The sequence below is a fragment of the Erythrolamprus reginae genome, chromosome 8, assembly GCF_031021105.1.
Source record: "Erythrolamprus reginae isolate rEryReg1 chromosome 8, rEryReg1.hap1, whole genome shotgun sequence".
NCBI classification, from domain to species: Eukaryota; Metazoa; Chordata; class Lepidosauria; order Squamata; family Dipsadidae; genus Erythrolamprus; species Erythrolamprus reginae.
Genome location: NC_091957.1, coordinates 5,918,378 through 5,938,747, shown reverse-complemented (window position 1 = coordinate 5,938,747; position 20,370 = coordinate 5,918,378). Strand labels below are relative to the sequence as shown.

Here is a 20,370-nt window from a genome sequence, read left to right as displayed (position 1 = left end):
AAGACCAGGAGGGAGGGGGCGGTACGTATCTCCGGAGGGAGTTCATTCCAGATGGCTGGGGCCGCCACAGAGAAGGCTCTTCCCCTAGGCCCCGCAAGACAACATTGTCTGGCTGACAGGACCTGGAGAAGGCCGACTCTGTGGGACCTAACCGGAGGTGGGATACATGAGCCAGAAGATGGTCCCAAAGATAATTCCTAAATACGCCCATGTCACACCAACACTCCGCAGTCTGCATTGGTTGCTGATCAGTTTCCGGTCACAATTCAAAGTGTTGGTTATGACCTATAAAGCCCTTCATGGCACCGGACCAGAATATCTCCAGGACCGCCTTCTGCCACACGAATCCCAGCGACCAGTTAGGTCCCACAGAGTTGGCCTTCTCCAGGTCCCGTCGACTAAACAATGCTGTTTGGCGGGACCCAGGGGAAGAGCCTTCTCTGTGGCGGCCCCGACCCTTTGGAACCAACTCCCCCCAGATATCAGAGTTGCTCCCACCCTCCTTGCCTTTCGTAAGCTCCTTAAAACCCACCTCTGTCATCAGGCATGGGGGAATTGAGACTTTCCCTCCCCCTAGGCTTATAAAATTTATGCATGCTATGTTAGTATGTATGATTGGTTTCTAAATTGGGGTTTTAAATTAACTTAAATATTAGATTTGTTTGCATTGTATTATTATTGCTGTTAGCCGCCCCGAGTCTGCGGAGGGGGGCGGCATCCAAATCTGATTAATAAAATAAATAAATAAAATAATAAATAATCTGGTCCTAAGACATGTAGGGCTTTATAGATCATTAGCAGCACTTTGAATTGCACCCAGAGACTAAATGAAGGTGTTTTGCTCACTTACAGTCACAGCTGCTGTCCCACTACTGCCTCCTGCGCGTACTTCTATATCATCCTTCAAGGAAGCCTGGATTTTGAAAGAAATGACAACAACAATATTTTGGGGCCAATGGACCAATTTAGTAGATCTGAAGCCACTTCAAATATCTGCTCTCTTTGCATTCCCTCCCTTCCGTCCATCCCTTTCCGATGATTCATGAACTCACATCCGTAGGCTTGCCGATGTAACTGCTACCCGTGAGCCTGTACGTCTGAATATCTCCGTGAAACTTGTAAGACGCTTTGACGTTCATGTCCAATTCAAGCCGTCTAATGAGGATGGAATATTCGGTCAGGCACTCCAAAGCGATAATTGTATCCTGTTAAATTAGTGAGAGAGGTTAAAAAACAAATCAACCAGAGACAGCATTAGAAAGGAGGCAACCACGTTGTGTATTAATTGGGGGTAGAAAAATTCCCCTTTCTGGTTTTCAGGGATGGGGAAATGGAAAATTAGGCCCCAAAAATTGTTGAAAGAACATTTTTCATCACCCCGTCTAGCCTCTACAGAGTTTAGAGTCATAATCACATCTTAGCATATTATAAGTGGCTTCTTATTGGCGCTTTGGGTTTTACTTTTTTGATTTAGCAATTAGTTAAGTATTGTGGTTCACTTGCTTCCTGCACAAATAATCATGGACTCTGAGGATGCAGAGACTGTGGAGCGCGGCACAGGCGTCCAGTGTTCCTGGCACCTGAGATGGACAGTGAAGTAGATGAGGGGTAAGGGTCAGAACAACCGGGGCCTTCTGCACTTCCTGGGTTGAGTGAATCAGCACTTCCTGTGAGGAATGACTTTGCATTTCCTGTGCTGAGTGACTCAAGAGAAGAGGAAGAGCCTCTTCTGGGTGCCAGAGTTTGTAGGGCATCTAGAAGACACGAGTGATTGGCTAAGAGGAGATTTACCCATGAGTAGTACTGGGTAGTATTTGGTTATGCCCTCATGCTATTTAAGTGCATTTAAGGGCAGAGAACAACGTTGTTCATTTTGGAAACATCTCGTCTTGACTATTGAATTCAGTTTGTGTTTCAAAAGAACTCATTCTTGGCTTTGTTAATGAGCTTCGGTCTTCTAGTTAATTTCTGAGAACTACGCTTTGGAAATATTTATTCAATTTCGATTTCTCCCATTGTCATGCATTAATATGTTGTAAGCCACCCTGAGTCTCAGGAGAAGTGCGGCCTAGAAATGAATGAATGAATGAATGAATGAATGAATGAATGAATGAATGAATAAGCAGGCAGGCAGGCAGGCAGGCACCCGGTTCAAGCCCGCAATAAAATTGAGTTTGATGCCCGTCATCTAGGAGGTTGTTTAAGGCTCTAGGACACTCAAGATCCCTAGAGATGACTTGGAGGAGCAAGTAGTAGAGGAGAGCTGATACCTGGGTCGAATAAAATCCGCCCCCAAATCTCTGCTCTTCGGTCAACCATTTTATGACCAGTTTGGCATAGTCGTGATCTCTTTTCTTCAAAATGGTCAGCAAGGCGTAGGCAGTGGTTTCAACCATCCTGGCGTTGCCCTTGGAAGGAGCGCTGGCGTCGAATTTGTCAGGGGTCTCTGTCCAGAAACGGTAGACGGCGGGGTTTTCTGTAAACGGGAAATAACAGAGATAGAGGCTCACAGAAGGGAAGGGAGAACCTTCTCACCTCGAGGTCTAGCCAAGGAACCAATGAGAATATGTCTTCTTTGCTTCTTAGGGTGGTTGGAGAGGCCGGTGCTTATAAAGGTGAGCCATCATCATTGTCATATTATTCTTTTAATGACCCCATAATCCCTTGCGGGGTGAAGTCTGGGCAACTGACCATCCTATCGCCAATACCGAGTTATATTCAGCAGATATATTCTCAATGTTCAGAGAGAGAGATACCTCTCTAAAGAGAGAAATATTTGTCTCTAGCTAGGATCTGTTGTGGTTAGCTCTGGCCCAGCTCCTGCCCCAAGGACTGTGGATGTGGGGGAGACATCCACATGCTGCAGGCCTGGTTTGCCCCCATTAGAATCTGAAGATGAAGGCTCCTCTGACCAAGAAGACATGAGTGACAGGGAGGAGAGTGTGGCAGACAGCTCAGAAGGAGATCAGTTATCTAGCTCCTCCTTGGATTCAGAACAAGAGTTAAGGATACAGCCACACCTGCGGAGAGCGATGCATAGGCAACAACAACTGAGAGATTATTATCAAAGAAAATGAGGCCACCTGTGGTTGGGTGGGGCTGTGGTAATTAGTGAGGCTGCTATAAAGAGCAGCCTGTGGGTTTGGCCATTGTGGAGGATTATCTGTTGGTTGTGTTTCATGACTGCTTTACTGACTTTGACTTTTTGTGTGCTGATTTTCCCCCGCTTTGAAACTAAACCAGAGCAAAGTGTGTTTCACTTTGTGAAAGAAGAAGGACTGTGAATTGCCTCACAGCTGCAAGCTAAGTATCACAGGACTGATAAGGGACTTGTATAAATTACCAGTTTGTTTGGAGATGAGTGCTCTTTGCTATACCAAAAGAGGGCCTAGGTTAAGTGAATTTTCATTATAAAGAACATTGTTTTGAATTTTCAAACGTGTGTGTGTCTGACATTTGTACCTGTGAATTTTTGGGAGGATTCTACCAGAGAGCCCGACAGAACAGGATCAAACTCACAGCCTCCTGATTGTGAGGCGAGGGCTCCACCTTTCAACTGGGTGGGAAACTCAGATTCAGGTTAAATGTCAAAGTTCCAAGTAGCGTCCAAGCTAAATCAGAATCCGAGTCGAAGTACTCCTCAAAGTTCCAACTTATTGTCGGAGCCATCCTGGCACCTTCACTGGGAAATCTGGATCTGAATTTTCCAACCAGTTGAAAGTTCATGTCCCTTGTGCCCCCACCTGCAAACTTCTCATGTTGCCCACTCAGATTGTGCCAGCGTGGAAAGCCCTCCTTCCGCTTCCGCCCAGGTGGGTGGGCATAGGATGTCCTTGAACCACTCAAAAGAATGCTCTGTGGCTGCCTCTGCTCCCTCCTAAAAATCATCCCCTCCCAAGTTCCCATCAACATCAGGCCTTTTATAGTGTGGCAAGCCGTTAATTTATCACCAACCTCTGCACCGGCTTGACAGGATCTCTAGGCCAAGGGTGGATTCCTACCGATGCAATCCGGTGAGGGCGCTCCAGGAGTGGCCCGCCGGTGATGCAATCTCTGGTGCTGTCTGGCCAGTCCGTGTGCACCGCCATATTTTTGTGTGTGTGTAATTTTTGTTGGGTTTTTTGTTTTTTTGATATGCATCCCTATAGTACTCCAGACTTGGATTTTCCCAACCTCCCTCGCCTTCCATGGCTATCAACCATTTTTTTTAAATTCTTGATCTTTTATTACCTTCTATCCAAGCATTTAATTTAGTATCCCATTTTTTTAGTTTCCTTATTGGGAAGGTTCCATGCATTACCTGTAATATATATAACATTTTGGGGGTAATCATCATTTTTAATGCTCTTACTCTAGCCAATCTTCTCAAATTTTGATTTCCCCAATTTTTAATTTGTTTCTGAATGTTTTTCCATATTAAATTATATTTAAATTCCACCATTTTTCCCGGGTTCTTTAATAACCATACTCCTAAATATTTCATTTTCTTATTCCCCAGTTTTAAACCTGATACCTTCCGTATTTCAATTTGTTCTTTAGGCCCGGTATTTAAACAAATGATTTCTGATTTTTCCATATTTACTCTTAATCCTGATTGGTCTTTGATGTGTGTGTGTAATTTTTGGTGATTTTTTTCGGCTCTCTGAGTATGCGTGGAAGGAAAATCGCCCCTCTGAATGTGTGTGGCGGTGTAATTGCGCAAGGGGACACGATTCGCATCGGTAGGAAAAGGTAAGCAACCCACTTCTTCTTTTTGCCACCGTGGTACTCAAGGATAAACCATCACCAGCTGGTGAATGGATTTGGAGGACTTACCTTTCACTTGAGCTTCGCTCTTCAAGCGAAGGTAGGCTTCGTGAAGGTTGCGGTGGTTGACCTCTGCTTGAGTGAGGGCGTAAGTCACAATGGCTAAGACGAAGGTGTTTTGTGACTGCGCGATGTTTTGCAACAAATAATTCGCAGCTCTCTTTTCAGCGTCGGCAAATTTCTGCAAAGGGACAGGCAGGAGGGATTATTTAGTTTGGTGGTTTGTGTCAGGTCCTGCCACCGTTCTACCAAAGCACTTTGGGCATTGGCATGTGTGGTATTGCTCATACCCATAGGAGTAGTACCACAGTTGTTAGTTGTTGTTAATCTAATCTTGCCTGGTTCCTTCTCTGGCAATATTACACTGCTAACCAGAGCATATAAAACATTTGCTAGACCAATTCTCGAACACAGCTCGCCTGCACTGAATATCGGACATTAATGCAATTGAGAGAGTCCAGAAATATTTCAAGAGAAGAGTCCTCCACTCCTCTGCTTGCAACAGAATATCTTATTCCATCAGACTTGAAATTTTGGGCTACGTCACCTTCGATCTGATCTAAATGTAGTTCATAAAATCACCTGCCACACAATGTCCTACCTGTCAATGACTATTTCAGCTTCAACCACAACAGTACACGAGCACAGAATAGATTCAAACTCAATGTAAGCCACTCAAAATTCGACTGCAGAAAATACGACTTCAGCAACAGAGTGGTCAATACCTGTCTCTCTCTCTGCCTGTCTGTCTCATTTCTCTGTCTGTCTATCTGTCTCTCTCTCTCTTTCTCTCTCCATCCATCCATCAAAAAAGGAGATTTGGACAGGGTAACCATATGACAGCAGTGACATTACCAATAAGTAAAAAGCAGACACACCTACCCGGAAGGGACATGCCTCTTTATATCCTGAAAAGGCCATCAAGGTGAAGGCTGTGAGATACAGGCGGTTTTCTCTGTCCTGGTCACGTAATACACCCTTTGAAAAGCAGCAAATAAAAATAGAGGAGGCAGCATTAGAAGAATAACATATACCCAGAATAAAGAGTTACATGCATAGAAATGGTATAAAAACGATATTTATACTATCAGACACTGATAGTTTAAAAATGCATGGGGATATTATTATTATTATTATTATTATTATTATTATTATTATTATTAATTAGACTTGTATGCCATCCTTCTCTGAAGACTCGGGGTGGCTAACGGTGCAGTATAAAACAATGTGTATACAAATCTAATTAATTAAAACTATAAGCTAAGATCCCACTAGGTTAAAAACAGTCAATCAACTCAGTCACAACCACACATCACATTTAACAGTCAGAGGGGGGCATGATCTAGCTGCCCCATGCCTGGCGACATAAGTGAGTCTTAAGACTGTTGCGAAAGGTGAGGGGGGGGCAGTGCAAATCTCCAGAGGGAACTGATTCCAGAGGGCCGGGGCCACCACAGGGAAGGCTCTTCCCCTAGGCCCCACCAGATGACATTGTCTGGTCGACAGGACCTGGAGAAGGCCAACTCTGTGGGGCCTAATCAGCCACTGCGATTTGTGCGGCAGAAGGCGATCCCGTAAGTAATCTGGTCCAATGCCATGTAGGGCTTTATAGGTCATTACCAACACTTTGAATTGTGTCTGGAAACCAATCAGCAGCCAATGCAGCCCGCGGAGTGTTGGAGTAACATGGGTATATCTAGGGAGACCCATGACCGCTCGTGCGGCCGCATTCTGCACGATTTGAAGTTTCCGAACACTCTTCAGAGGTAGCCCCATGTAGAGAGTGTTGCAGTAGTCGAACCTCGAGGTGATAAGGGCATGAGTGACTGTGAGCAGTCTGTTAAATATGAGATGAACTAGGTTAATAATCACTCAAGGAAAAGTAAGATTAGATTAGATTAGATTAGATTAGATTAGATTAGATTTGGTTAGGTTAGGTTAGGTTAGATTTATTGGATTTATATGCCGCCCCTCTCTGCAGACTTGGGGCGGCTCACAACAATGGCAAAAACAGTACATAGTAACAAATCTAATATTTAGCCACCTAATTTACAGTTTTAAGTTAAAAAGTCCATAAAAGCTAGATTAGATTTATTGGGAGGGAGAAAGATGAAGCAGAGAGGTGAAGGGAGAAGAGAAGGAGTGGAGGGAAGTAGGAAGGGGGAGAGAAGGAGCAAGAAGATAGAAGGAAGAGATGGAGACAGCAGGAAGGGAATGTAAAGAAATGAAGAAAAACAGACTGATGAACAGGTGCAAAATAGGATATTGATTTATGACTCATTGGATAAAAATGTATAACTGTGTAGGTTACTGATATATTTTAAGGTATATGCATTGATATATATGGTTTTGGACAAATTTAATATGAAAGTGAACACAAGAACAAGGGGACACAGTCTGAAGTTAGTTGGGGGAAAGATCAAAAGCAACGTGAGAAAATATTATTTCACTGAAAGAGTAGTAGATCCTTGGAACAAACTTCCAGCTAACGTGGTTGGTAAATCCACAGTAACTGAATTTAAACATGCCTGGGATAAACATAGATCCATCCTAAGATAAAACACAGGAAATAGTATAAGGGCAGACTAGATGGACCATGAGGTCTTTTTATGCCGTCAGTCTTCTATGTTTCTATGTTTCTATGGTTACATATTTTTGCTGATAAACCAAATGAGCCTGTTATAGATCTATTTTGACCTTGTTATGGTCTCATCAGACAGACATACTGTTACTGGGATTTGAACTTGTAGCCTTCTGCATGCAAGGCAGGATATTAACCTCTAAACCACAAGCTCACCTCTGAATCAGCCTTTACCAGGGAAGAGCTATATGGTTGTTTTTTTGTTAAAATAACCCTGGTATTCCCAAATATGGGAGGAACAATCAAACCCTATGGATGAGGGGCAGTGCTTTTGATCTGAGATCTCTGAGTCTATCATTCCAGATGAATTTTTTTTTTGATGGGTTGTTTTCTTAGTCTACTTCCATACCTGAAGGGCTACTGGCTTGTAATCTGAGACTTCCCTGAAAGATCCATCATCCATTTGACAGATGTCAATCAGCCAAGTCAGAGAGGTACACACCGTACCAAATTGATCGGGCATATATTGCAGAATTTGTCCAAAAACCTTTAGGATAAATGCTGTAATCCTGCCGAAACCAAAATGTAAAAGTTGAGTTTCTTCCTCAGATTTGGAGATAGCTTTCAAGACATCCAAAAAGTCAAAGAGGGCTGTGAAAATATTGACTGACCCCTCACATCCTGGACATAAATTGTTTCTACTCCTACCCACAAAACATCACTACAGAGCACTGCATACCAAGACACAAGAACAGTTTTTCCCCCCAAATGCCATCATTCTGCTAAACAATGATTCCTTCCACACTGTCAAACTATTCACTCTCTGCACTACTATTACTACTAGTTTTTTCTCATCATTCCTATCACCCATCTCCTCCCACTTATGACTGTATGACTGTAACTTGTTGCTTGTATCCTTATGATTTTTATTAATATTGATTAATATTGCTTATTAATTAATAATATTGTTTCCTCATTGATTATTTGACCTCTATGGCAATAATTAAGTACAGTGTCTCATGATTCTTGAGAAATGTATCTGAGATCATATGGACCAAGACAAATTCAATTCAATTCAATCCAATTCTATTCTATTCTATTCTATTCTATAATAGATAATCCTGCACTAGGAGGCAGGGGGAAAAATAAGACACACATGCATGCAGAAATACAAACAGATTTAACAGGATTATGTTTTATTTTATAGATATTTTCCCTGTTTTATGTGGTACTGTATATCTAAATCATTCTGGAAGTGTCTGGCTTTCAGACACCATTTACTTACCAAGTGCTAGCTTCGCCATCCTTCCATAGGCTGTAAGAGAATTCTTGTGTTTGAAAGGACTGGACACTGATGATTCCTGAGAAATTTTTTTTAAAAGAACTTTTTAAAAAGTACTTTTCCAGGAGTTCATTTGCAAGGACAAAAAGCTTGTTGACTTCCCTTTATAGCTTTTAGAGACATTATAAATAGAGGAGGCAGAAATGATCTCCAGGTTTGAGGGGAGAATAATATGGTAACTTCAGGCGACTGTTAACAGTCCTTTTTAAATATATATATAAATGTTTTATACGAAATAGAAACAAGAAGAAGAAAGGAACTGCCAATAAAAAAACCAAACTACACATGGAGAGAGAAAAAAATTGTGTACAACAACAAATAACAAAATTATTATTAACATGAGCATTGAATATATAATGTCCACCCTGGTTGAATGCAGTGGAGAGGGGAATTAATTGAAATAGCTGATGCCTTTCCCTCTCTTGCATAACAAATCTACCAGCACGGTAGTTATAAATTTTCCTATCTATATATGTTTAGCCGACAAAGAAATAAAGGGAGACTAGTATAGATCTATTTCAAGCTATTTAGGTCTCATCAGCTAGCCATACCCTTTCCGGGATTCAAACCTGAGCTACAGTACTTGTATATTAGGTAGATGTATTAATTTCTATGCCACGGGCTCTCCTCACTTTGTTGCTATACTAGGTGAAAGATTAAGCTACCCAGAATTGGGTAGGCCAGGTTGCCCTGAATTTTAAAAAAATCCCAACACTTTCCCCATCTATACTTGCTAAAATTACTAAATTACATCAAGAGATGACATCAGTGTGGAATCCTTTTGTATATCAATCAAAATTAAAAATAAAGCAGTTTCATCCTTGAATTGAAGGTTTCCGGGCAGTGGTGAAAATTTTCCCTACCGATAGTGTGGGCGTCACTCAGTGGGCATGACTTGGTGGTCAAGTGACCAGGTAGACATGGCCAAATTGTAAAATGTGGTGAAACTCACTTAACGACGCTCTTGCTTAGCAACCAAAGTTTTGGCCTCAATTGTGTCATAAGTTCCTTCCTTCCTTTCTTTTTTTCCTTCCTTCCTTCCTTCCTTCCTTTTTTTCCTTCCTTCCTTTCTTTTTTCCTTCCTTCCTTCCTTCCTATCTTTCTTTCTTTCTTCCTTTCCTTCCTTCCTTCCTCCTTTCCTTTCTTTCCTCCTTTCCTTTCTTTCCTTCCTTCCTCCTTTCCTTTCTTTCCTTCCTTCCTCCTTTCCTTTCCTTTCTTTCTAATATTTTCTCACATTACTTCTGATCTTTCTCCCAACTAACCTCAAATTGTGCTCCCTTGTTCTTGTGTTCATTTTCCTATTAAAAACACTTCCCTCCTGAACCTTATTGAACCCTTTAACCTATTTAAATGTTTCGATCATGTCCCCCCTTTCCCTTCTGTCCTTCAGACTCTACAGATTGAGTTCATGAAGTCTTTCCTGATACGTTTGATGCTTAAGACCTTCCAGAATTTTTGTAGCCCTTCTTTGTCAGTGTTTGCTTAAGGGCTACAAGGAAAGAAGGACTATTGTGTTTGCCTAACTCAGTGGTCTGGGCATGCCACAGACATTTTTATCTACAGCCCTGGCAGCTCAGAAGATGCTACCTTACCTCTCTTCATCTTCCTTAACAGGTTAATTTCATTGCTGGTTCTATCCGAGCCAAAGATATCCCAAGACCTGGACCTTTCCAGGTAATCGTACACATAAAAGACTGGGATGATGTTCATCAATTCTGTCTCAGCGCTGCCTTGTGGGAGATCCGCGAGCAACTTCAACGCTTCGGGCTTCACTGCAGCCTGGATCACGTCACTCAGCAGGTTGCCTGGGAATGTGGGAAAGCAAACAAGGAAACAAGAAAAGGGACGCGGAAAGGAGAAGCGAGAAAGAGGCGAGGGAAGGAAGCCACAAGAGATACGTTGTTGTTATTTTTGTGTTACAGATTCCGGGTTAATCATGGATTGATCATTTCAGTGGCCCCAATTGCAAATGTGGAGTCAGTGAAGGAGCCTTGTGGGAAAACAATTTGCCTTCTAAGTAGCTGAAGGCTTTCACTCCAGTTGCATTGGGCTTCCTTTTCTTTTCCTTCCTTCCTCCCTCCGTCCCAATCCTTCCTCTCTACCTATCCTTCCTTCCTTTCTCCCTTCCTTGCTCCCTCCCTCCTTCCCTTCCAATCCTCCCTTCCTCTGTTTCTCCCTCCCAATCTTTCCTCCCTCCCTCCCTTTTCTTTCTTTCTCTCTCTCCTCCCAATCTTTCCTCCCCACCTCCCAACACTTCCTTCGTTCATTTCTCCCTTTCTCCTAATCCTTCCTCCCTCCCTCCCTTTTTTTCTCCCAATCCTTCCTCCCTCCCTCCTTCCCTTCCTTCCTCCCTCCCTCCCTTCCTTCTTCCCAATCCTTCCTCTCTACCTATCCTTCCTTCCTTTCTCCCTTCCTCTCTCCCTCCCTCCTTCCCTTCCAATCCTTCCTTCCTCCATTTCTCCCTCCCAATCTTTCCTCCCTCCCTCCCCTCCTCCCAACACTTCCTTCTTTCATTTCTCCCTTTCTCCTAATCCTTCCTCCCTCCCTTTTTTTCTCCCAATCCTTCCTTCGTTCATTTCTCCCTTCCTCCCAATGTTTCCTCCCTCCCAATCCTTCCTCCCTCCCTCCTTCCTTCCGAATCCTTCCTTCCTTTTTTCTCATTCCCCCCTCTCAATCCTTGATTCCTTCCTCCCAATCTTTCCTCCTTCCCTCTCCTTCCTCCCTCCCTCTCCTCCCTCTCTCCTCCCAATCTTTCCTCCCTCCTTCCCAATCCTTCTTTCCTTCATTTCTCCATTTCTTTCTCCCTCTCAATCCTTGCATCTTTCTCCCTCCCTCCTAATCCTTCCTCCCTCCCTTCTTTTCTCCCAATCCTTCTTTCGTTCATTTCTCCCCTCCTCCCAATGTTTCCTCCCTCCCTCCCTCTTCCCAATCCTTCCTTCCTCTCTCGCAATCCTCCCTCCTTCTCATGGGTTGCATGACAGTTCTGCTGAAAAAATTCAGCAATCCAGTTCCAATTGAGAAAGGGAGGAGAACCCCCACCACCAGCAGCGAACGAAAACCAGCAGGCATTCCTTCTCTCTTTCCATTTTACCTTTTATACTGAGCGTCTTGACGAGTTGCGTCTTGGGGACAATGTAGCGCGGCAGCGTGTAAAAGAAATTTTTCTGCCTCACGGCTGTGCCTGTCATTGACAATTGCAATACTGTCATTGCGTTTCCTCCAAAATATGACCTCCCCTGAAAATAAACCCTCCACTAAAAATAGGAAGAAAGAAAGAAAGAAAGAAAGATGATAGATAGATAGATAATAGATAGATAGATAGATAGATAGATAGATAGATAGAAGATAAATAGATAGATAATAGATAGATAGATAGATAGATAGATAGATAGATAGATAGATAGATAGTGTTGTGATTCCGTCTGAGGCTCCTCAGGGAACGGCTGAACCGGGGGGGAGCTCTCCCCAGCAAGCAGCCTGGAGTCCTTAGATGACAATGCACAAGCCATCATCGATCTCAGGCAGAGAAGAGCAGCACAACGAAGGGGACAATTAGCCAGGTATTTCCAGCCCTAAATAGGCAACAGCTGGGTTTGGGTGTGGTTCTCCCCAGAAAGGCTGAAAAGGCAGACCCACCCTTCCTGTATTGTGGAGTATTATCTTTGGGAGTCCTGGGACCTGGTTGTGATCTTTGGCGTCTCTGATTCTGGCTTGTGGCCTTGAAGGCTGAAACCTTGGGGGAAAAGGCATGGGTCTCATTCTCTACAGTGGTGTGTGTGCCAGCAAGAAGTCTGCTGTATTGTCTGGCCGTCAGGACTCTGCTGTGAAGCCTCATAGCCTGCCTGTTGGGAAGAACAGGTTTTTCTCTGTGTTTATTTTTCAAACTATAAAGTGCCTTTGCTTTTACCAGTGTGTCTGGCTGTTTTTTCCAGTTGGTGTTGAAGTCTGGGGGCACCCAGACAGAACAGATAGATAGAAGATAGATAGATAGATAATAGATAGATAGATAGATAGATAGATAATAGATAGATAGATAGATAGATATAGTAGATAGATAGATAGATAGATAGATAGTAGATAGATAGATAGATAGATAGTAGATAGTAGATAGTTAGATAGATAATAGATAGATAGTAGATAGATAGATAGATAGATAGATAGATAGATAGATAGATAGATAGATAGATAGTAGATAGATAGATAGATAGATAGATAATAGATAGATAGATAGTAGATAGATAGATAGATAGATAGTAGATAGATAGATAGATAGATAGATAGATAGATAGATAGATAGATAGATAGATAGATAGATAGATAGATAGATAATAGATAGATAGATAGATAGATAGATAGATAGATAGATAGATAGATAGATAGATAGATAGATAACCGGTAGAGAGATGGTAGGCAGATAGGTAGATATACAGAATTATAACAATGTTATTTCTGACCAAATGCAGTTCTACCATCTTCTCTAGACCCACTACAGCTCCTAATGTTATTGATTGAGACCTGCTCTTTCCTCCCGACTTGAGGGTCCTGATACCAATGAAAGAAAGAAAACAATGGGAGAGAAATGTCTTCCTTTCTCTCCCTACAATAAACTGAATTGACATACCATAAACACCTTGGGGATCCAACGTGGCACCATCATAAATCTCCCTTCGAATACCTTCAGGCTAAAACCAAAGAGCTTGGTCAATAGCAATACCACTTCACAGTATACACCCTAGCTTCTCCTATTGGTATCTTATAATTATATCACTTTGTTGCTGAGGGGTTATGCACTAAAGACAAATTCCTTGAGTGTCCAATCACACTTGACCAATAAAGAATCAAGAATGAGAGGAGATGCGTGGAAAATCCTCCCCTGGCCTCCACTCTGCACCCAAGACCAACGGCTCAGCCTTACCACAACTCTCAAGGTCTTCACGAGGATTTCTCTGCCCGAGTCGCTGTGAAGCGTGATGTTGATGCTGAGGAGGCCCAACTCAAGAGGAAGAACTTTAAACGTCTCCACCATAATAGAAGAGCCCTGGACGTCTTTTTGGCTAGGGCAGGTGATGGACTGCGAACCGTCTTTTTGGGTCTTAGCGGCACCAAAGAGGCAGATTCCTTTTTGCACGCTGATCTTCAGGCAAAACTGGAAGAGTCACCATGAAAAATTAGAGACCTGTCCAACCAGGAGCAGAGCAGTGATGGGTTCCTACCAGTGCAATCTGGTGCGCTGCTCCAGTAGCGGCCCGCCGATTGTGCAATTCTGACACGGCGGCTCTGGTTTGCCTTTGCCGGTCCATGCACACTGCCATCCTTTTAAAAATAATTTTTCACGATTTTCGGCTCTCTGGGCATGTGCAGAAGTAAAACTGTCCCTCTGCGCATGCACAGAAGGAAAATTGCGCTGGATACTTGTGTGCGCACGCAAGTGTAGCAAGCATGCACGCACACAAAACTTCAGAATGTGCATGCAGTGCGCCAGTAGGAAACGGTAAGCAACCCACCTCTGGATCAGAGGACAATACGCCAGTAGAGACAATACTAAATGGAGCATCAGGGTGCTCACTTTTCTTTGAATTATATTGCTTTAAAACAACAATCTCTTTAAACTTAGCAACTTGAAGAATTGCGTACTTCAACTCCCAGAATCCCCTAGTCAGCTGGTAATTTCTGGGAGTTGAAGCCTACAAGTCCTAAAGTTCCTAAGTTTCGAGATCCCTGCTTTAAAACAGGGATAATACATCATATTTCTTTGTTACAATACTATTTTCACAATATGCAACTTAACATGGCAGATTCATTCATTCATTCGTTTATTTATTTATTTATTTATTTATTTGTTTATTTGTTTGTTTGTTTGTTTGTTTGTTTATTTATTTATTTATTTATTTATTTATTTATTTATTTATTTATTTATTTATTTATTTATTTATTTATTTATTTATTTATTTATTTATTTATTTATTTATTTATTTATTTATTTATTTATTTATTTATTTATTTATTTATTTATTTATTTATTTATTTATTTATTAGATTTGTATGCCGCCCCTCTCCGCAGACTCGGGGCGGCTCACAGCAGGATACAACAATTCATGGCAAATCTAAATATAATTTAAAATATTTTAAAAAAACCATTTACTAAACAAACATACACGCAAACATACCATGCATAAATTGTACATGCCCGGGGGAGGTGATTCAGTTCCCCCATGCCTGACGACAAAGGTGGGTTTTAAGGAGTTTACGAAAGGCAGGGAGAGTAGGGGCAGTTCTAATCTCTGGGGGGAGTTGGTTCCAGAGAGTCGGGGCCACCACAGAGAAGGCTCTTCCCCTGGGGCCCGCCAACCGACATTGTTTAGTTGACGGGACCCGGAGAAGGCCCACTCTGTGGGACCTAATCGGTCACTGGGATTCGTGCGGCAGAAGGCGGTCTCGGAGATATTCTGGTCCAGTGCCAGGAAGGGCTTTAAAGGTCATAACCAACACTTTGAATTGTGACCGGAAATTGATCGGCAGCCAATGCAGATGGAGGAGGAGAAGGAACCATTATTATTTTCATACAGGAAATTAGTCTAAAGGCCACCAAGGCCACCAAGAATCTACTGCCCTGCATTAAGAAGAAAGATACTTCAGGCAGCTATGTTTTATTGATTACTGAAGATATCAAAAACACAACAGAAGAGGAGAAGGAGGAGGAAGAGGGGTGTGTAGGTTATTATCAATTATTGCAATAATGTAGGTTATTATCAATTATTGCAATGATATACACACATATATTGCGAATAAAGCATTTCATTATTCTGAATTATTTAAAGCATTTAAATGATACTCTCTATATATCTAAGGAAAATGTTACATGCTAGTCTGGCTAACAACAAAGGTCAAACCAACCATGATTGCATTAAAGAAGCTATGTGCTGGACAGAGACAACTCACCCCTCTTGATTAAGCTTAAGGAAATAATTGTCTAAGTTTATGTTGACTTTAGGTAATTGAAGTCCTTCTGTTTGTCTGGTTAATTAAGATGCTCTCCTTTATTTAGCTATCTTTTTACCGTGACAGGATTTGTCTGTATGCTATATGTCACATATTAACCATTTACATTGTAACTAGGTTAAGTTAAGAATTAATGTTTTATAATTATACACACAAGAAACTGGTTATAAAAGAATAAACTTGCAAGTCCAGAATCATGACACCCAGCATGATCCCAGAGAGAGAGAGAGCTTGGTTCTCAACTGGCTGGCTCTGTTAAAAAGTGCTATTGCTAACATGTTGTAAGCCGCCCTGAGTCTAAGGAATAGGGCAGCATAAAAATCGAATAAATAAAATAAATAAACATGAGACAACTTCAAGGGTTCTCAACTTCAAGGGGAATAGGCTTCTTCAGCTGTTTCATCCAGAATAGGACATTAAAAGACATTGTAAGTTACATCGAAAAATTAATTTTAAATGAGTCTTTAGACTTTCTAACTAGCCAAAAAAAAATTAATAAGCAACCTTTTCAAAGCTCAGATGCTCTTTGCAATGCTCCTTCTGTTATTCAAGGATAAATGATTGCCCTTAGCTTACCAATAAGAGCTCATTTGCATTGGCATTTCATAAAAGGGGAGTAAAAGAAGCAGTTATCTGGGAGCTGAAAAGCTTTTGACTAGTAAGATAAGTCCACATAGCCTAATACTGTCCTGTTTTGTTTTTATGAAGAGTTCAAAAACCGAATGCCAGGCTTTATCAGAGCGGCTGGCAAGAATTGTTAGGAGAACCACAGATGTTGTTGTGACAACTGAAGAATGCGCTGTTTCGCCTCACTATCTCTGCTTTGCCTGCGTTTTTGTAAACTATAACGTGCCACGTACACCTAAATTTTACAAAAACAACTAAAGTCTCCATCTGATCTCCCTTCTGTGAGAAACAAGGTAAACCAAAACAGTACGTCAATAATGTTTCCTGCATAGCTGTAGCATTTCATAACAGAATCTAGTGTGAAATTGCCCCTGCAAATAAACAAGGAGTGACTGTTAAGCCAGAGGTGGGTTTCAGCAGGTTCTAACCAGTTCTAATTATTGAATTTGTATTATATATTATTTTCTGTTACTGTTGTGAGCCGCCCCAAGTCTGTGGAGAGGGGCGGCATACAAATTTAATAAATAAATAAATAAATAAGTAAGTAAGTTCTGGAGAACTGGCAGCTAAAATTTTGAGTAGCTTGGAGAACTGGTAGCTGAAATTTTGTGTAGCTCGGAGAACTGGTAGCTGAAATTTTGAGTAGCTCGGAGAACTGATAGTGGAAATTTTGATTAGCTCAGAGAACTGGTAGCGGAAATTTTTAGTAGCTCAGAGAACTGGTAGTGGAAATTTTGAGTAGCTTGCAGAACTGATAGTGGAAATTTTGATTAGCTCAGAGAACTGGTAGCTGAAATTTTGATTATCTCAGAGAACTGGTAGCTGAAAATTTGAGTAGCTTGGAGAACTGGTAGTGGAAATTTTGAGTAGCTCGCAGAACTGGTAGCGGAAATTTTGAATAGCTCAGAAAACTGGTAGTGGAAATTTTGAGTAGCTCAGAAAACTGGTAGCGGAAATTTTGAATAGCTCAGAAAACTGGTAGTGGAAATTTTGAGTAGCTCAGAAAACTGGTAGCGGAAATTTTGAGTAGCTCGCAGAACTGGTAGCTGAAATTTTGAATAGCTCAGAGAACTGGTAGCTGAAATTTTGAGTAGTTCAGAGAACTGGTAGTGGAAATTTTGAGTAGTTTGGAAAACTTGTAGCAGAAATGTTGAGCAGTTTAGAGAGCTGGAAGTAGTAATTTTGAGTAGTTCCAACAGCCGGTAGCAGAAAGTTTGAGTAGTTTGGAGAACCATTAAATACCACCTCTGACTGGCCGCATCCCCATTTATTCTCTGCCTCCCGAGTCTCAGCTAATCAGGAGAAAATTGAGATTTTGTAGTATCCTTCCCCTGCCATGCCCACCAAGCCACAGCACGCCCACCAAGCCATGCCCACAGAACCAGTAGCAAAATTTTTTTGAAACCCACCACTGTGTTAAGCCACACTTTTAAAAACAGCTTGCTTACCCTGGCCTTTGACGGTCTGTAATTGTAAATGGTTGTTTTTAATTCTATTTGCTCTCCTCGGACAACGGAGTATGGAATGTAGACATTAACAAAAATATCTTTAATGACTTCCACTTCTAAGGTGTCAGCAACACAAATACCTGTGTGTACCAGAGAAAAGAAGAGGCATGAAACATATTCTTTTTGGTCATAGGCCTATTTCAATGCTAGCAGGAAGGAAATATTTGAAGGGCTGTCACAGAGAGGAGGGGTCAAGCTATTCTCCATAGCACCTGAAGGGCTATGGAGGAATAATGGATGGAAACTGAACAAGGAGAGATTCAACCTAGAAATAAGGAGGAATTTTCTGACAGTGAGAACAATCAACCGAAGGAAGCTGCCTTCAGAAGTTGTGGGAGCTTCATCCCTGGAGAATTTCAAGAAGAGACTGAACTGTAGAAAGGAAAATTGTTGTGAGCTGCTCTGAGTCTTCGGAGAGGGGCAACAAGGGCAACATCCAAATCTAATAAATAAATATTAATTAATTTATTTATTTATTAGATTTGTATGCCACCCCTCTCCGAAGACTCGGGGCGGCTCACAACAATAAAAGCAGTACAAATCCAATAGGTAAAAGAATTTAAAACCCTTAATATAAAAGCAATCATACGTCTCATACAAACCATGCATAAAACAGAATGGCCCAGGGGAATCAATTTCCCTTTGCCTGATGACAGAGATAATAATAATAATAATAATAATAATTTATTGGATTTGTATGCCCCCCCTCTCCGTAGACTCTGTAGAGATGTGTTTTAAGGAGATTGCGAAAGGCAAGGAGGGTGGGGGCAATCCTAATCTCTGGGGGGAGTTGATTCCAGAGGGTTGGGGCTGCCACAGAGAAGGCTCTTCCCCTGGGCCCCGCCAGATGACATTGTTTCATCGATGGGACCCGGAGAAGGCCAACTCTGTGAGACCTAACCGGTCGCTGGGATTCGTGCGGCAGAACGGGGGTCTCGGATATTTTAATAAATAATAATATATAAATAATAAATAAATACATAAATAAAATTGGGGTGGTAAAATCTACTCCAGCTAGGGTTCATAATAATGGGATCATTACTCTGGGGTGTTGTTTTTTTTAAACCCTATGTAAATAAATTATTTTACATACCTTTATCCGAAATGCTTACACCTTGTATTTCCCAAGTAGTTAGTGAATCAGGCAGTTTGACTGGCAAATTCTTGGACCTGTGTTAGATATAAAAACAAGAACTGATTTATTAGTTTTGGGGCAGATAGAATCATAGAATAGCAATAGCATTCAGACTTATATACCGCTTCACAGTGCTTTATAGCTCTCACTAAGCGAGTAAGCCTATTGCCCCCAACAATCTGGGTCCTCGTTTTATCTACCGAAAGGATGGAAGGCTTGAGTCAACCTGTTGGTAGCCGGTGGTCAGCAGAAGTAGCCTGCACTCTAACCACTGCACCATCGAGAATCCTAGAGCTGGAAAAGAGGTCAGAGGTCCTCTAGTCTGACCCCTCCCTTGGGCCCAGCATGGTGACCTCCTACACAGCTTTTTTGTGATTATTAACCCATTTAATAAATAAATTGAATCACCTCTAAGGAGTCAACATTATACAGTCTATATACCTTTGAACTGGGTGGACTTCCCAAAGCCAGCTTTCAGGGAAAAAACTTCGGATTTGTGGGGCCACGTCGAATACAGCATTAAAGGCTGTAAAAAAATAAATTATTGGACATATCAAAAATACAACATTGGTTCACAAATCAAAATCAAAATAAAATGAATTACCACCATTCATTTAGTGACCATTTGAATCTACAATATCTATCTGTCTGTCTGTCTATTATCTATCTATCTAGAAACATAGAAACATAGAAGACTGATGGCAGAAAAAGACCTCATGGTCCATCTAGTCTGCCCTTATACTATTTCCTGTATTTTATCTTACAATGGATATATGTTTATCCCAGGCATGTTTAAATTCAGTTACTGTGGATTTACCAACCATGTCTGCTGGAAGTTTGTTCCAAGGATCTACTACTCTTTCAGTGAAATAATATTTTCTCACGTTGCTTTTGATCTTTACCCCAACTAACTTCAGATTGTGTCCCCTTGTTCTTGTGTTCACTTTCCTATTAAAAACACTTCCCTCCTGAACCTTATTTAACCCTTTAACATATTTAAATGTTTTGATCATGTCCCCCCTTTTCCTTCTGTCCTCCAGACTATACAGATTGAGTTCATGAAGTCTTTCCTGATACGTTTTATGCTTAAGACCTTCCACAATTCTTGTAGCCCGTCTTTGGACCCGTTCAATTTTATCAATATCTTTTTGTAGGTGAGGTCTCCTCACCTACAAAAAGATATTGTACCTACCTACCTACCTATCATCTATCTATCTATCTATCTATCTATCTATCTATCTATCTCAATCCATCCATCCATCATCTATCTCTCTATCTCTCTATCTCTCTAACTCTCTATCTCTCTATCTCTCTCTCTATCTATCTATCTATCTATCTATCTATCTATCTATCTATCTATCTATCCTGACTG

At 41.5% G+C, this 20,370-nt stretch overlaps 1 protein-coding gene across 2 annotated transcripts in view; it reads right to left on the bottom strand.

Moving 5' to 3' along the window:
* The window catches only part of C5 (complement C5), a 63,914-nt gene that overhangs the window by 20,244 nt on the left and 23,300 nt on the right, over positions 1-20,370 (bottom strand). For both annotated transcript variants that reach the window (XR_011559684.1, XM_070758572.1), the window contains exons 18-31: positions 19,440-19,524; positions 18,957-19,033; positions 17,804-17,943; positions 13,645-13,875; positions 13,351-13,411; positions 11,821-11,910; positions 10,322-10,534; positions 8,673-8,748; positions 7,797-7,956; positions 5,689-5,784; positions 4,816-4,987; positions 2,271-2,476; positions 1,053-1,205; positions 851-913 (exon numbers count right to left, since the gene is read on the bottom strand). Coding sequence is in view for 1 of the 2 variants with exons in the window: in XM_070758572.1 (XP_070614673.1) it covers positions 851-913; positions 1,053-1,205; positions 2,271-2,476; positions 4,816-4,987; positions 5,689-5,784; positions 7,797-7,956; positions 8,673-8,748; positions 10,322-10,534; positions 11,821-11,910; positions 13,351-13,411; positions 13,645-13,875; positions 17,804-17,943; positions 18,957-19,033; positions 19,440-19,524 (1,823 nt within the window). In the remaining variant the exon portion in view is untranslated. The remainder of the gene's footprint in view (positions 1-850; positions 914-1,052; positions 1,206-2,270; positions 2,477-4,815; positions 4,988-5,688; positions 5,785-7,796; positions 7,957-8,672; positions 8,749-10,321; positions 10,535-11,820; positions 11,911-13,350; positions 13,412-13,644; positions 13,876-17,803; positions 17,944-18,956; positions 19,034-19,439; positions 19,525-20,370) is intronic.